General features: G+C 50.7%; 1 protein-coding gene across 9 annotated transcripts; it reads right to left on the reverse strand.

Moving 5' to 3' along the window:
* Positions 1-6,156: 6,156 nt before the first annotated feature.
* On the reverse strand, positions 6,157-16,183 carry Hemk1 (HemK methyltransferase family member 1). 9 transcript variants are annotated; one of them, XM_013117092.3, is made up of 11 exons: positions 16,087-16,183; positions 14,768-15,153; positions 14,386-14,477; positions 13,980-14,073; positions 9,691-9,825; positions 9,338-9,402; positions 9,009-9,058; positions 7,784-7,892; positions 6,904-6,999; positions 6,647-6,760; positions 6,157-6,540 (listed from the first exon to the last, which is right to left on the reverse strand). In XM_013117092.3, exons 2-11 carry the CDS (start codon positions 14,996-14,998, stop codon positions 6,504-6,506), a joined length of 1,023 nt encoding a protein of 340 aa, XP_012972546.1. In that variant the 5' UTR covers positions 14,999-15,153; positions 16,087-16,183; the 3' UTR covers positions 6,157-6,503. The 9 variants fall into 9 exon arrangements, with proteins under 9 accessions (XP_012972546.1, XP_012972547.1, XP_012972545.1 ...); XM_013117093.3 differs by having other exon boundaries at positions 15,859-16,147; XM_013117091.3 differs by lacking the exon at positions 16,087-16,183 and adding an exon at positions 15,794-15,931.
* Positions 16,184-17,853: the final 1,670 nt, after the last annotated feature.

Raw genomic sequence — 17,853 nt, forward strand, 5'->3', positions numbered from 1 at the left:
TGGCAACTTCTGCTGGCCAGGTGGGCGGGCGTGCGGGCAGGCATCAGCGGCAGCCTCAATCTCTTCCAGCCTGCTATGCAGACTTCTGCTTGGGAAGAGGGAAAATGAGGAATTAGATTACAAGTCTTGTTACAGTTCACTATTTTTAGTGCTGAACCCTCTAGGCTTCATCCAGTATATCCAGGGGGGTTTGTGTTCAAGCTTCACCTTAATCCCGAGCATCTGAATGATTCCTGGTATCCTGGTTTAAGACTATAGCTTCAAGAGGGCCACACAAGGTGGGATAACTTCTCCACAGCCCCTTAGTCCCTCATCCAGAGTAGTTGCAGCCTCAGACTGGCCAGGAACAAAGTCCAAAGGTAACAGTTGGTCCCCCAGCTTTGAGAACCAGAACACTAAGATCCTCAGGGACAACCAGACTCAATTCCAGGATAGAATGGTGAGACGGTCCTGCCCAAACTGAGGACTGCCTGGTCAGTGGATAGAGCCCAACTATCCACTGACATGGAGGGTCAGGCTTTGTGTTTAGTCACAGGTTGTTGACAGGCATGACATGCAGTGTGGGCCTCCCTCCCTCCCGAGTGCTGCTAGGCCAACCACATGACTCCATGACAATCCAGGACCAGGACCTGGGTAGACCTCACATAATTAAAAATAGCCCAAGGAGGCCAACCCTGCACTCTCTCTAATTCCAGTAGCGTCTCCCCATTGCTCTCAGTGTCTTAGCCAACCTCTCTGTTCTGGGAGATGGCCCACTCTCTCTAAACGCCATACAGTTTTGCACATGTCAGACTGGCAGACTGGGAAGGACTCACCACACTCTGGCCACATCCCCTCTGAGGAGACGTGTCCAAGGCAGCATATCATGTCTCTCCAAACCCTTCCAGTCTCTGCACATTTCCACATTCCATTCCAGAAATACTTCCATTTTCAAGTGTTTGCCATAGTAGAACTGCTATAGTTTGGACGTGGAATGTCCTTCAAAGACTTGTGTGTTGAAATGTTAGACCCCAGTTAGTGGCATGACAGAGGTGAGGTGAGAACTTTAAGAGGCTAGTTGGAGGCGGTAAGGAACTGGGACCTACAGAAAAGTGTGTGTTCTCATTGGTTTCTGTTGTGGTGATAAAACACTGACCAGAGCCTTCCCCTACCGACTGTGGAAGGGAGGGTTTATTTCAGCTTACAAGTTATAGTCCATCACTGAGGAAACCAGGGCAGGGGATCAAGAAAAAACCTAGAGGCAGGAACTGATGCACAGACCAAGGAGGAGCACTGCTGACTGGTTTGCTCCCAGGCTCACAGTCAGCTCTAATATAGCCCCGGTCCACCTGCCTAGGGGATGGTACTTCCCACAGTGGGCAGGCCCTCCAACAAAAAGTAGCAATTGAGAAAATAGCCCACAGATGTGAAAACAGGTCAATCTGATGGAAGCAATTCGTCACTTGAGGATTCCTCTTCCTTGGTGTGTCAAGTTGACAGCCAAGATTAGCCATAAAAGTATGTACTGTCTGGGGACCCTTTTCCCTTTTTGCTTCCTGGTTGCCACAAGGTGAGGCACTTTCCTCTGCCATCTTTCTACCTTGTCACTTGCCCGACAGAGCCAGCCAATCCTGGGCTGAAACAATGAACCAAACTAATCTTTCCTCCTTGGAAGAGATTTTGTCACAAGGATGTAAATAAAGTGACAGGCCAGCTACGTAACTCTGGGTAAAGGTACTTAAGGCTAAGCCTGAAGAACAAGTTTAATCCCCAGGACACACATAATGGAAACCGACTCCTGCAAGTTTTCCTCTGACATCCATTAGCATGCTGTGTCATGGGTTGGACACACACACACACACACACACACACACACACACACACACACACACACCACCACCACCACCACCACCACCACCACCAACAACAACAACAGTGTAATAAAAACATTTAAAAGAAAAAAGTGACTAACCCAAGCACTATGGAGCATCAAGGTCTATTCTAGTTTCCTATAGTTGCTGTAAAAGATTATCACAGATTTTGTAACTTAATACACACTACTACATTGTATAATTCTAGAGGTTAGAAGTTCAAAATTAATTCCATTATGCTTAAACGAAGATGTGGGAGGGGCTGCATTCTTTCCCGAGGCTCTAGGGAAGAAGCTGTTTACATTACTTGGCTCATGGCTCCTTCCTCCTGCAATCACACCATACTGACTTCTGCTTCCTCTCACTTTTGACCCCTCTGTCTCCTTCCTATAGTCACCTGTGATCACTTCAGGACAACTTTTCTTTCTCAACATCTTTAGTCACAGTGGGGCAGTGGTGGCACACTCTTTAACCCCAGAACTTGGGAGGCAGAGGCAGGTGGATCTCTGTGAGTTCTAGGCCAGCCTGGTCTACAGAGCGAGTTCCAGGACTGCTAGGGCTGTTAAACAGAGAAACCCTGTGTCAAAAAACAAAACAACAACAAAAACAGATCTTTAGTCACAAGTCTGGGAAGAAGAATCCATTGGTAAACTACCTGCTGCACAAACTTGTGGGCCTGGGTTAGGATCCCCAACATCTATGCCAAAATTAGGCATAGCTGTACACATCTGTAACCCCAGCATTGGGAGGATGCAGGCAGGACCCTGGGGCTGTTTAATCAGTGTGGTCCAGGTCAGTGAAAGGCCCTGCCTCAAACATAAGGTGGTGATTAAGGCCTTTGGCCCCCATCATGCATGCATGTATATACACTCAACACTTGCATGCTCATGTGAACACATACATACCACATACAGGTACACACACACACACACACACACACACAATCTTTATTTATATCTGCAAAGTCCTTTGTGCCATATAAGGTAATAGTCATGGGTTGGGGGACAAGGACATAGGTGTCTTTAATCCCCATTCCATTGCCTATAGGGTTGTTTTGTCTCAAACCCAGGGTCTTGTTCAGGGCATAGAGTTCATAAAGAGAGATCAGACACCATCACAGCTACCACCTTGACTGGGGGCTGTTTAAGGCCTAGAGCTCCAGAAGCCTGGCGCCTACTCCTGCTGCCGTCAAGGACAGCCTGTTCTCCTGGCATGCGGTGCGGTGGGGATCAGGTGCACTGGAGCCCTCAAAGAGATTATGGCTCAACTTGAACAGCTGCCTGGCTCAGGCAGGAAGCCAGACCTCACAGTTTCCTCTCCCTACTGACTGAAATACGTGAGTGCTATTGTCAGGTCAGATGTGGGCCACTCAGGAAGTTCTAGTCTCAAGTCTAGAAAATGGATATGGGGTGAGATTATTGGTGGACAGCTACCTAAGATGAATGTGCCAGTTTCACAGGGGTTCCCAGAATGAGACTAGAAAGTTTCTGAATTCAGCGGCCAGAGATGTGGGTAGGGGAAGGTTAGAACACAAAGTCAAGGCGGGTCTGTTAGAATTTAGCAGGTATGACATGGATTGGCAGCGCTGGTTAAGGGCACTCCAGAAGGATACATTGCTGGGGTAAGAGGGGGGTGTTCACGGGAGGGTACCACAGGGTAGCTGAGGTCCAGGGCAATAAAGAATCTGAAGGTGGATAGGGAAAGACGGGGCCGACCTGCAGAAATTGAATGGTTTCCCCCTCAGCCCAGCTGGTCTCAGATCCACCAGTGGGGAAACACTTTACCCTGACGGAACCTTACTTACAGGTCGAGGGAGGGGTACCCCAGGGCCTTCCTCAGAGCTGTCCTCCCCCACCTCTTCAGACAGCACTCTGCAGGACACAGAGACCACACTTAGGTTCTGGGGGAGCTAGTCAAGGTTTAGAACAGAGATTGGGAACATATGCCTAGGGTCCATGGAAGCGGGAGTGCAGAAAAGGATGTATTTCTTACAGCTGGGGACACATTTGGAGGGGGGCATTCAAGACAGGGTTTCTGTGTAACTTTGGAGCCTGTCCTAGAACTAGGCTGGTCTCAAACTCAGAGAGATCCTCCTGCCTCTGCCTCCCAAGTGCTAGGATTAAAGGCATGTGCCACCACCACCTGGCATGGGGACACATTTTAATAAGCCGAATGGAATAACTCATAGGAAGCTGCAAAAACCATCCAATTGTGAGGCAAGACCATAGTTTCTCCAAAACTGCTATCCCAGATCTGGCCTCAAGACCTCAGGGCCTGTGAAGCCTGCAGAGCCTGGGTGACACCGTTTGCACCACATCGTCCTGCACTCTCCCCAAGGGACTTCTTGACTTGTGCCAAGCTTCCAGCACTAGCATCAAGAGAAAGAGGAAGACGGCATGAGAGCTTAGCTTTTCCAGAGTGGAGCCCCTGGCTACCACAGCGTGGGCCTCGGGTACTCAGGTCCTGGTGGAGAGAGTCAGTGAGGGGAGGAGGAGGCTGCTCCTGGTGGCTCCATCTCCAGGACCAAAATCCTGCCGTCTTTCCGTTGCTGACTGCCTCGTCTCTGCCTGCCTCATGTTGGTGCTGAGATGACCTAGCAGGGTGCACGACTTTTCTGTCCTCAAGGCAACAGAAACACCCATAATGTACCAAGAAAACTTCACAATCATCCTTGTGGTAAACTACTTTGGCCCCGTTTCTCAAGGTTTGGAGGCCAAAACTGAATAAGGTGGAGTCATCTGTCCAAGGTCACATCCTGGTAAGGGGCAGACTAGAACCTGGGTTGATGCGGCTCCAGCGTGGCAATTCGGTGTCTAGCCCAATTAAGCTAGTGGCCACCGTCTGGAGGCCCTGCTTGCACTCTACTTGGCTTGAACTTTTACCCCAGTGGAGTCAAGCCCCACATTTTTCTGGGAAGGAAGTTGTCCCAAAGGTGGCTCTTGCTCCAGTGACCCCAACTGGCTCTCCACTGTCATTCTCCACCACTGTACTCTCTTGGGTGCCATACCCACAGGCTCTCCAAGGCCTTACCTCAGAACCAGGCCTGAGGCCAGGAAGGAAAACTGTCAGGGAACTCAGCACTGACTGAGTATAACCCATGCTGTGTGTGAGACGAGAGGGCAGCAGAAGGCTGCGAGGTCAGGGCAGCCTGATGTCTGAAGACAGCCAGAGCCAAAGGGCAAAGGCAAGAAAGACCGCAATATTCACACAGGTTTTGGCAAGCAAGGATCAAGTGGCACAGGAGGTGAGGAAACTTGCCCCGGTTATACCCGATGTTACCCTCCCAGGTTCTTTCTGGAACAGCCATGAGGGAAAGCCCAGGCTCCCTCCTTCAAAGGAAGCCAGAGACAGCCTGAGGGTAAGTCACCAGGGCCAGATACTGGGGCTCTGAGACCTGCAGGATGGTCTCTGCCAACACAAATATACCCTTTAACCACAGCAGCAGACATCACTCTCGCAGGGTGAAGTCCAGAAATACAGACTCCTAGAAGGCAAGCGCCTGGCTTCTATTCTCAGCTTGTATCATGGGACTTCAGGCAGGCCTTCTCTTAACACCTTGACCCTCCTGCCTGGACTGTGGCATTTAGATGCCAGCCTGAAAGTTCTATTTTGCTGATTTGGATTAGAATATAATGAAGCTATTTCCTGTCCTGCCCCTGGACCCAGAAGAGTCCACATCCAAATCAGACCAAATCAAACTGAATTTTAAAAGCCCACATTTAGTGGATACAATGCTCCCAGATGCCCCCCCCCCCAGTCCCCCAGAGAGGAGATGGGAAAGAGAAACTGTTAAACCACAAGTCTACTTTCTGGGGGACAGTTTAGATACCCTGTGGAAATGGTCTTGAGCATCTCTGGGGGAGGGGTTCACCATTTGGCAGGCTTTCTGAGATGCAGCAGGGTTTGGAGGGAGATAGGGGAAGTAGAACTTCCACCATAATATTCTAGACTTTTTGGATATATGGATGACAGCGGCCAGGGTGAAGCATCCACCATAACATGTGTCAAAGACCCTCAACTCCACCCTCAGATATGGCCCCCATGCTCAGCCTAGGCCCAGTCAAGGAAGGGTATGTAGGCATACCCAGGTTGGAGGTGGATGGTGTTAACCCAAAGAATGAGCTATTCAGAGCAGCCCCTATGGTATCCAAGGCCAGGATTCAGCCTCCATATCCCTACCCCTCTTCATGTGCTATCCTTAAACTGGGCCCCACCCTCACCACACAGACAGTCTGCTTGACTTGCTGGAGTAGGAGGAGGCTCTCAGGCTTAATCCTACATGGAGACAAGGGCCCACAGACACTGATAACAAAACAAATGGTTTCCCATTTATTGCTCTCTCAGAACTTTACTGGCCACATTTCCCAACATCTTCACAGAAGTTTCACCAACAGGAACACCAAGCAGCCTGCTACACTGAGGGGCTAGGCAGGAAACACAGCCCTTGAGTTCCTGTTCTTTACTGCTCCAGGAAGAACACTCCATCCTTGTTTCCAAGTCTCCTAGAGACATCCATCATGGAGAAATCACAGAACCATGGGCCACGCCTGGGTTCTGAAAAGCACTAACGCCTCCCTGTGAACAGTGCTCCATGCAGGATCAGTCAGGCATCCAGCAGGCTAGAATCCTGGCCAGCTGCTCAGAGTAGCCACACTATGGTGCAGACTTCTGGATGTGCAGGAACCGGGGCCTAGGGAGACAGGATGAGCATCTGGGTATCATCTACGCTCTAAGGAATGCACAGGAGTGGGGACTGCCAGAGCATGGAGGTTACGCTATGGGAACTATAGCCTCACCTCCCACAGAAGTCCTTCCGTACCGCCACAAGACCGAGGTGCAGGTCAGGCCGACTCTGAAGCCAGCTGCTGACAAGCTCTGGGTGCCTTGTGTCCACTTCTAAGAAGATGCTTCTACACGGGGAGAAAGGGGTCAGCTCAATTAGGAAGGGCCAGGGCCTGTGCTTCTGCAATGTCTGGCAAGCAAGAGGCAGGGGCACAATGACGCCAAGGCATGCCAATTACACAGTGGATGAGGAGGAGGCTGGTGTCCATACCCAGAGGTGTTCAAGAGCCGAGGTGCCAAGGTCAAGATGTGGGTAATGATGTCCATGCCTTCCTCACCACCATCCAGGGCCGCCAGGTCTTCATAACTGAATGGGAAACCAATGGCAGCTAAGAGCCTGCGGTGGCCAGGCAGGCCTTCACAAAGGGCCTGCTGGGACTTAAGACTCTGGGTTGAGAGGTAAGCTGAGGATCCATTAGCAAATGGTTCCTAAATGGATAGCAGGTTTTTACTTTCCCCCATAGGGCAGGGCTAGATGGACTTGCTGAGTCCCATTGACAGACAGCCCTCAGGGCATGAGGCGCCCTCAGAACCCAGCTGCTCCTGCTCTTGATCTGAGGACATTTAAAACCCGATCCTGACTACTCCTTTGAGCCCAGAAAAGAGGAGCCAGCACCCACCCCATGTCACCAGTGCTTATGTAGGGACACGTGGTTACCCTGAGTTTCCCATCCTTATAAATGCAGGATGGCTTTTCCACAACCAGAGGTTTCAGTGCTGGCTTTCCCACTAAATCCTCATGGACCCTTAAACAGGACACCCTTCCTCTCCCGGCCTCGGTCTGGTGTAAAATGACACATCCCTCTACGAGTGCCTTCTATTAGGTCTCACTGTGCCCGATGCTAAGTCCTTCCCACGGTCCTGCAAGCACTACCACTCTGCTTTCAAAGCAGGAAACGGAGGCTCAGGGAGGCTAGGGGTCTCCAGGTGTCAGAAGTGCAAAGCTGAAAGCTGTCTCAGTAAGGCAGCGGGCTCTAAAATGTGCCTCTTAACACTGCTGCCCCCTCTGGGCTCCACCTGTTTTCTCCAGATGGAGTCTTTCAGCTCAGGCCAATCCTACTAAAGCTTGTCTCCATTCCACCACCCTGTACCTGCAGATCTCCGGGGCCAGTTGTTCCATGTCCTTGTGGAAGATGTAGGGAGGGTTACTGACCACCACGTCCACAGGGCCCCAGGGCAAAAGGTGTGTCCAGCACCCTTCTGTGGGCAGAGAGGACACATAGAACGAACTGGTCCACTGAGAAGGAAAAGTTGGGAGCTCTACCTGCCACCTTGTCCCTTAGGTAGTCCCTTGCCCCAAGTTATACTGAGGGCCTGTCTCTAGACCTGGTCAGACTTGAAGATTAGTAGCCAGAGTCCCCACTTAGCAGACTGGCCGGGAGCGGACAGTCCTTCACCTAGCATGTCCAGGTTTTCTCTGCTTCTGTCAAGGCATTAAGCAATCAAGTGCCACCTCCAGGAAGCCCTCCCTGATTACACAGGCAGAAGAAGGGCTTCCCACTCTCTGCTTTATAACCGATATAATCTCCCAGCATAGGGAGGACAGGCCATTCTTAGGCAACCCCTATGGTTGTGTCTGGGTCCCACTTGTACCAGACGCTAAACCAGGTATATCACACTGACACAAGCTCAGGGACTCCACAGCTAACAGAAGGATCAGGACTGAAGCTGGGAACCTGAGGATACTGCAGAGCTCCCCATAAGTCTGGCACCGCCTGACCACCTCTTCCGGGTCAGGTGGAGACAGAGAGATACATATGTATTTAGGTCCTAAAGTTTTCTTTCTCTGTTGTTGCTATTTTGTTTGATTTTTGTTTTTGTGTTTTGAGATGTTTCACTTTGTATCCCAAGCTGGTCTAGAACTCACTATATTTCCCCAAACAGGACTTGAATTCATAGGAGGCCTTCTGCCTCCCCACTGCTAAGAAAACAGGTATAGGCCACCGTACCTGGCTCTGAACTGCTTTCTTTTGAACATCTGTTTATCTCTTGCTAGTTGTGGCTGGGCAGGGGTGGCACACACCTTTATTGGCACCACTCAGGAGGCAGAGACAGACAGTCAGGGCTACACAGAGAAACCCTGTCTCACCACCTCTCCACCCCTGCAAAAGACCTTGTGGCTAGTGCCTTCATGGTCAGATCAGCCAAGGGGACAACAGCGGCACCCTGTCTGTCCTCAGTAAGGGCTGGTCTGAGATGGTCCACTGGCCCACAGGTATGGTTACTGGGAAACGCTTATCCCATTTCTGCAGAGTCTCACCCATCAGCAAATCTTCTATCCAGGACATCCACCCCAAGAGGAGTAAGGGGATGTACCTGAGGTTACATCAAGGGGAATGATCCGAATCCTGTCCTGCAACTGAAGCCTGGAGAGATGGGGAGGAAGTGGTGAGCACAGAATGCAAGCTGTTACCCCTGGTTACAAGGACCAAGAGGGAAAGAGCCCTTCTTGGATCAGCAACATAGCCACTGCTCATAGTCCATCCATTTATAAACCCGTGGGACCAAAGCCAGGCTACCCCCATTGCACCTCTCCCTCAAGAGTGGAAGTCAGACACTAGGTTTGATACTAGAGTAAAGGTCAAGTTCAGGTCCCAAAGACCAACTCCCCAGTGGCGGCTCTCGGGACCTCCCAGCCCATATACCTCTGAGCATTCTCACGGGTCAGGCTAACAGCGGCTTCTTCCTTATCCACAGCAATGACTTGACTCTGCCCCAATAACAAAAGGAGAGAGGTGGAACTCTGGGAGATGTTTGTCTGGGAACTTTCCCCTAGCTCCCCAGAAGAAAGAAATATGTAGCAAATTTTCCTATAGTTAGGTTCTAGCCAGACCTATAGGGATGGAAGTGAGAGGTGATCGCCATACTGTGCTGGTCACACCTTCCTTTTCGGGCCCCTTTCCCTCAATGCTTCTGCAGAGGATGTGGAGAAAGGGCCAGGGGGTGACTATCTCGGTGTCAGGTAAAGGCAGGGTAGAGAGATGAGGAGGGGGCTTACCTGCGGGAGCTGACTCAGCAGGCTGAGGGCAATGGCTCCTGATCCACAGCCCACTTCCAGAAAGAGGGGACCACCTTTGGTTCCCACTGCAGGGGGCCTCCGGGCCACTTCCTCTAAAACCCATTCAACCAGTTCCTGGAAGGCAGAGGGTCTGGCTCAGACTGGGTGTCATTCTTGTTCCTGGGGAGCCTTAACAAAGAGGTTCAAGCAGCTGGCTCCTAGTGAAGGCAGATGGGGAACTGCCAAAGCCAAAGTGATCTTGACATCAGCAAGGACTCCGGATTGGTCATTCTGTCCCTGCATGCCTCAGCAGAGGTAGATGGATCTCTGTGTGTTCGAGGCCAGCCTGGTCTACAGAGTGAGTTCCAGGACAGCCTCCAAAGCTACACAGAGAAATCCTGTCTCGAAAAAACAAAAAACAACAACAACAAAAGATCCTGGGTTTCACCCTTAATACCATGGGGGTAAAATAAATAAACCAGGGGTGGCTGGTGTGTCCTCAGCTTTTTCACAGAGCTGAGTTTGGGAATTTCCTTCGAAGGAAGGCTTCCTTAGCCCCTGTGGAGTGTCTCTGTTGACTTGGGAGGTCCTAAACTGTGCCCCAAATCAGACCTGGCCACCCATCATCAATAAACCAATAAAAAAGAGCCAAATTAAAAGTAGAAAGCAGCCAGGTGGTGGTGGCGCATAGGAGGCAGAGACAGGCGGATCTCTGTGAGTTCGAGGTCAGCCTGCTCTACAGAGTGAGTTCCAGGTCAGCCAGGGCTACACAGAGAAACCCTATCTCAAAAACAAAAACAAAACAAAAAAAAACAAAAACAAAAACAAAAAAAAAGTAGAAAGCACAAAAGGAAGCAAAGGGAAGGGAAGGGAAGATTTATTTAATTGGCCACACTGAGAGGACAAAGAGATCCAGCAAACCACTCAAGTCCATCTGATTCCTGAAGTCAGATCAAAAATTAAATAGTGAGTCAAGGATACCCAGGTCTAAGCAGTCCAGGTCAAGGTGTGGTCCTTCCCACCACAGATTCATCATTGTCTGGGATTCAATCTCATCTGTTAGATGGTCTGACAAGTTAGGACTGTGTGGATCCCTCTGTGGGAGACACACTCCCCCTCTGACTAACTAGTCTCAGGAAATCTTTACTTCTTTGGGGTCCACTGTTTCCAACAGTCTGACAGACTGAGGGACACAGTTGTTTCTTTAGAACATCTTCATTCTGCAGACCAGTTACATCTCTACAACCCAAAGATTTTTCAACCTGACTTGAATATCTAGGATAGGGTTTGCCTCTCGTCATATTAAGTTATGAGGAGACCTTGGGTCTGACCCATCTGTCAGGCCCAGTGGAGCAAACAGCACCAGATCATCCAAACCCCCTTTCCTTTTAAGTTTGTCCTGCTGAGTCCCCGAAACCATTTTGTCTTCCTAGGGCCCCAACCTCAGTGGCAATGCTCATTCACACCAAAGGTAACAAGTCCAAAGCAGGCAGGAGTTGGAGAGTTGGACCAGCCCTCCCTGTTCCAAGCTTCTTCTGCACTAAAAAGCTACTGTCTATAGGTGAGGGAGGTTGGTTCAGTCTTATGTCAGGCAGAAATGAGTGTAGAACACTGGAGTATGTACACCAAACTGGGCTTATAACTGGTGAACGGCTTGCAATCCAGGCTGTGACTGAGAGACTGTGGTAAAGGCAACAGGCTGAAAGACCAGCACAATGACAGCCTACATTAGGGGTGTGAGTTTCTCTGGGTTTCCTGGCCACAAACAGCCCACTCTGGCTGGAGGATGACCCCTCAGCCAGCCCACACTGGCTAGCCACCTCACAGAGGCATCCCTGACCTCAGACACACACATCATCCATGCAAATGGCTACCTGGGGCAGGGTTGAGAGATTGGGCTCCCTCTGCTACCAGTGACCTCTTACCTTCCCTTCTACCACAGGCCATGGAAAGCTCATCTTGATGGTAGGACCATCCAGGGACCATGTGGAGACTATCAGGAAGTCTAGAAAATTCTTTCCTATGCAGTAAAAACCTTCCCTCTACCTAAAGCTCTTTGGGAAGGATCTGAGTCACGGTGGTCATGGACCCAGATCATCTGTTCCAACTGAATCCAGAAAGAATCCAAAACATGGAGTGGCAGAAGGAGAGAAATATGAGGCAGGGAAGGGGCAGTGGGTGGTTTTGCGTAGAGCCATTGCTCCAGACGGGACTGCATAGCCCTTGTGTAGCCCTGAGGTCTCAGAAGGACGTCCCATGAACATCCTCTGTTAGGATCATATCCCTGGTGGGCTGACCCTCGTCAGGTGTGCCGCCTCCCTAAAACAATGACAGCACTGAGCCTCTCACAGCCTGTATAGTCATACCACACCAGATGGGGATGGAATGGCTCCCACCCCAGCCTGAAGTTTCCTACTGTATGCAACCGCCACACAGGAGACTCATCCACCCTCTCACCCCTCAGGGAAAACCAAGCTCATCAGGCCACAAGCCACTTGCAGTTTTGCATCTCAGACTTTCACACCCACCATCAAAAACCGTCCTTTGATGGATAGAGAATACAGACTCCGTGACCCCTCCCCTACACCCGATCTCTCCACTCTCTGCCACAGGCCACGTCCTCTTGATTTCTTAGTAAAGCAAGTCTGCCTGATGTGGCTTCGCATTGGGGCGAACCTGGTGAGTTCTCAGAAATGTCTGTACAGTGAGGCAGACCTGGCCTCCCAACCACAGCATCCTCACCCTTCCCCTCCTCAAAAACACCCAATGGGTGGGGCACACGGGAGTTGAAAGCTCACACCCAGCACCCGGAATCCAAAAACACACAGCAGATACCACCACGATCGCTGCCCTTCTATGTTCTGAGCCTTGGCTGTCCCCAAGGATGGCAAGTGATCTCCTGGCCAGAAGCCACATGTAGAGGAAGCTACAGGGTAATCCCCCAAAAGCCTGACGATGACAGGCCACATCCTGCTTTTGAGAGTCTGTACCCCATCCACGGTTATGTCAGCACTAAACAGGACAGTCAGAAAGTTCAGGTGCAGCCCTTGGGTCCCTTCCTTGACAGCTCTGTGACTTCTCACGGCCTCAGACTTCCTGCAGCTCTGCCCCAACTTTGGGGAAGGAGGTGAAATTCAGTCTCCCAACCACATGATCACGCCAGGTGATCAACAGATTCTTTTTTTTAATGTGTATAGTGTTTTGCCGGTATGTATGTCCATGTACTGTGAGCATGCAGTGTCCACAGAGGCCAGAAGAGGATGTCGGATCCCATGGGACTTCAGTTATAGATGGCTGTAAACCAGTGTGTGGGTTCTGGGAATTGAACCCAGGTCCTCTGGAAGAGCAGCCAGTGCTCTTAACCACTGAGCCATCTCTCCAGAAAGATCAGAGAATTCTTGACCAAGGGACAGAGAATGAAAGAGTGAAGAACAGACGTCTCAAAGACCCTGGCTGGTAAAGGTGGAAGGGGATGGACTTTTCCCAGGAATGTCTATATGCCAAGGTATCTTTCCAGAAATAATCTTTTCCAGAGTACAATCCCCTCTGATTTTGCTCAGAATCCCCTTTGCTGCCCTACTTCATGCCAGAGTCCACTCTCTAGCTTCCAGGTCTGCCATCAACAAAATAAGAGGGACACCCAGGAAGGACAGAAAAAATAACATCTTTCCTAGATCAGGGAGTGTCCCCAAGGGACAGCATGCATGGGCCACACAATCCCCAGTCCTGGTAATCTCAGGGACTGACACAAGCAGTCACCTGGCCAGACAACAGATGTAAGCAGACCACTGAGTCACACATGCCCTGGCCTGAGGGGCCGACACTCTCATCATCCTAGCCCAGAGTAGGTAGCAACCACCTATAAAATCACACTGTTCATACTAGGCTTCCAGGTGTCCAACTGGGCCCCTCTACTTCTCCCCTGCTCTCTAAGCTGCTGGAGGCCATTTATTTCCCATAGGTTGAGTCTGCCTTGGGCCTATGCGATAGCTCCTAAGGAATGGCCACAATGAGCTGAGCTCTGGGACACTAATTGGAGCATTCTTTGTCACTTCCAGCCCTTGGAGCCTGGGGCAGGGGCTTGGAATGTGAAGAGAGTCAAAGGGAGAGGGTAAGAGGCGTCCTCTACACAGCTCAGCCAACCTAGCCAGCAAGGAGACATGGGGAAGGACACTACCCGTGAAGGGCAGCCATGGGGCCCCAGCACCCCCTGGAGGAAGTCTGGGGCAAGACGGATACCTTGAGCCTTTTCTCATCTCCATCCAGACCTGTCCCGGTGATATACTCACTTCCGTCTCTGGCCGAGGAATGAACACTGGGGGTGCCATCTTCAGAGTGAGGCCCTGAAAGTCCCACTCCCCAAGGATATACTGCACCGGCATCCTGCAAGTGGGGCATCCAGGGAGTCATCAGTAACAGAACCAGGATTAGTAAGGCCAGAGCTGAGTTGAAGACTACTGCAGCCAGGGCTATCAGGCAGGGTCCCGTCTGCAATGCCCTAGGACACGGTCTAGGCCTGCCCTCTGTCGCTTCTCTAATTTTACTACACCAGTCCCTCTCTCGACACTTCCTACCCCAACAGCTCTCTAGTCCTTAGACACTTTATTCCTCCCTGACCATAATTTGGTGGGACTAGGGAAGAATGATTCTCTGTTCCTAACTCGAGAGTCCTCACATCTGTCCATGGCTGCTTACCTCTGTAATCGATGGCTACATAGTTCCTGGATGCACTGCAGCTGTTTAGGGGTCAGTGGCTTGGTCCAAAGTACTGGTTTCAGGCTCTGAAACTGTTGCCATGGAGAATGTGAGTGGCTGGTTCCCTTGCTGTCTTGTGTGGACTCAACACTAGCCAGTTGATCATCCCTGATCCTATAGTGCTGGAACACACTATAATAGTTTTTCGGATGAACAAATAAATATCTGCCTGAAACATTTGTTCAGCAAAACCCCACGAGTCTCAGCTCAGCACCCTGATTGAGGCAAATAAAATAAAAAAGAACAAATAAAAAATCCCTCAATATCTGTTTCCGGGGTCTCCCTCCTCCCTCTTCCTATCCTCCCCAGCATGGCACTTAACTGTTTTGGCTCCAAGAACATGAGCCACGATGTACTCACTGGATTCCCGGGCCTCTGGGATACCTCTTTCCTCAAAGACCCGTGTCCAGTGACTGACCACCCCTGTGGCACTCCACAGCCCAGGCAGAGATGAATGAGACTTCCATGGGTTGAGGGCCCAGACCTGGGGGGCTCCCCTCCTTCCCCTGGGACCAGACAGGAGGGTCCAAAGTATTCGCCCCCAAGGTTTCATGTCTTGGAGAAAGGTTTGCAAGTCCCTAAGTTCCCCTTGTGATGCCAGTCATTGAGGGGGCTGCTGGGCGTGATCCCTAGGCTGGGCTGGGTGCAGAAGGGTCAGTCATGGGCTCTGGCTCTCCAGTGTTTTGTTTCTCAGATGCTGTTGTCACCCTAAAGGAGCATGTAGAAAGATTCAAAATATGCCTGAAAAGAGTATGCTTTTAGTCTGTCACTTCCTGGACTATATTCACACACACCCTCAGCCACCCATTTGATTTCTTCTTGTCTTGGCCAGGTTTTTTGTTACTATTGTTGTTGTTTGTTTTTTTTTTCAGTTGAAGTAGGTTGAATTGGTAGATCGTGGCCCCTGCTAACAGACAAGGTGTGGGTTTAGGAGCAGGGCATATGCCAGACCCCAGTGTGTGTGTGAGCTCAGTCAATCGTTGTTTCTGACTTCCAGTTTGAGCACCCATAATATACGGGAAACAGCAGCAGTTCTATGGTGACTGATACCCTGACCACGGGATGTCAAGGGCCTGGAAGACAGTACACCACATTCCAGGGACTCACTAATGGATGGCAGGAGACTGTCGTGCTTGGGAGCTTCGCTTCTGACATTCTGTATGCACCACCATTGTTTGGAAGCTGGTTTTTGTTTCCTCTAATTTAACCCACAACCCCAGACATTAACATAAATTGAAGGGTGGAAAATTAAGCGATACATTTAAGTTAACATAAGTAAAGTTATCGGAAAACTTAAAATCGGTGGTCCCCTCTACTTCCAAGCAAACTAAGTAAGGTTCAAACTAACATCTGCTGGGACTTCCTCACTGCCGAAGCCTCAAAGACAGGGCTCCAGACGGAAGCAACTTGTACCCGGTTCCGGAAGGAAGCAAAGCTCGAAGTCCCGACACAACCTCCATCCCAAATTCGCAAGGACATTATCAACGACTCAGGTTAAGTGCGCCTCTCCGAGCCTGTATCCCCGGACTATGAGGGATAGGGCCGGCCTGGCGTCAAAAGGCAACGCTGCCGTCCATGCATTCACATCCCGATCTCCACCGCCGGTGCATCCCTGATTAAGGGAATGCACGCTTGCCCTACCTACACACCGGCACCGGGAAACAGCCCCAGGGTCGCCCCCGGATGTGCGTAGCCTGCATTGCACTCCCTCAGCACCTTGCTTCCGTCTCAGTGCAGTTAAGAAAGGGCTCGGGTGCACCACGTCTCCCTGATCTAGGGTTCCTACAGCGGAAGGATTGCCCCTTTGAAGATTACGGGAAGGTGGGGAGGCTGAGCTGACTTGCACCCACCCGCAGCCCCACTCTGCAGGGTGCTCTGTAGGGTTCCAGACCCATGAATCTTCCTTAAGGTCGAAACAGAGATGTGACTCCAACCTACTAGTGATTACTTGAAGCACACGTGTTTACATATCCAGCCGGGGCGGTGGATGGGCAGAAACAAACCTTGAGGATGTCACGCTTGTGCGCTGTGTTTCCGAACCAGGCTAGATCGGGAGAAAGGGTGCTGTTCTAACCTCTCGTAAGCCGGGTCTAGCAGCGTGCGGTTGGGTTCCAGTGTTTGGGAGCAGTCTCTGTTTTCAGGAAGGGACCCTCTTGACCTCACATACACATAAAGTTTGGACCAGATAGCAGAAAAGAGAATACTAGAAAACTGGACTTGAACCCTGATTTTGTTGGCAACTCGTTGCTTAACTTGTTTAAGTGCCCAGTGTGGGCATTTTGGCTGGATCGGGATGGGTCAGGTATTCTGGCACTCGGGAGTCACAGAATACTGAGTGTTACACAGCTCAGGTGGAAAGGTATCCTGGAACTCGGGAGCCAAGGACTACCACAGACCCCAGTAAGCATAGCAGTTTACAGCCTTGCCTTAGTGTATTGGCTCCACTCTGGCAGGACAGAGTCTTCTAGCTGGGGATGTTTGCCCAGTGTAGCAGTTTTGCTCCGCAGGAGGTTTCTCGGGCGAAGTTGCTACAGTTCAGCTCTGCTCAGGGAGCGCTTGAGAGCGGGAGAGTGGATCTGCCAAGAGAAGGTTTCCCACCGGGCGTTGGTGGCGCACGCCTTTAATCCCAGCACTCGGGAGGCAGAGGCAGGCGGATCTCTGTGAGTTCGAGGCCAGGCTGGACCGACAGCCTCCAAAACAGAGAAACCCTGTCTTGTAAAACCAAAAAAAAAAAAAAAAAAAAAAAAAAAAAAAGAGGTTTCCCTGGCAAAAGTGTTTCAGCCCTGCTTGCTCTGCTCTGTTGCAGCAGGCGCAAAAGAATTAAGATCTTCACTCAAAGCTCACTGAAGGGGTTCATTGGAAGGAAGAATCCAGGAGAGTGGCTGCCCTCTGCTAGAGTGGCAGAGGACAGCCCAGGGTAGTGGGAACAGTCACAAGCTTAACAGACACAGGGTTTATATAGGGCTTCCAGGGTGGGGATTGGTCAGATTTTAGTGCTGAGCTCAGATTGGCTAGAGCTCTGGTCCAGGATTGGTTAGTTTTCTGCACAGGATTAGGGTCAGATTTGGCTCTGGTTTCAGGGCCAAAGTGTGTTTCTTTCTCTGGTCCTTTTTAGCCTTTTGGCTCCAATTTTAGGGCCAGGGTGCATTTCTTTCACTGACTCTGATTCCAGGGACAAAGTGTGTTTCTTTGGCACTGGTTTTAGGGTCAGGGTACATTTCTTTAGTTCTGGTTGCAGGGCCAAAGTGTGTTTCTTTGGCTCTGCTCAGGGTGTGTTTCTTTGGCTCTGCTCAGGGTGTGTTTCTTTGGCTCTGCTCAGGGTGTGTTTCTTTGGCTCTGCTCAGGGTGTGTTTCTTTGGCTCTGCTCAGGGTGTGTTTCTTTGGCTCTGCTCAGGGTGTGTTTCTTTG

The sequence above is a fragment of the Mesocricetus auratus genome, unplaced genomic scaffold (assembly GCF_017639785.1).
Source record: "Mesocricetus auratus isolate SY011 unplaced genomic scaffold, BCM_Maur_2.0 Super-Scaffold_100691, whole genome shotgun sequence".
NCBI lineage: Eukaryota > Metazoa > Chordata > Mammalia > Rodentia > Cricetidae > Mesocricetus > Mesocricetus auratus.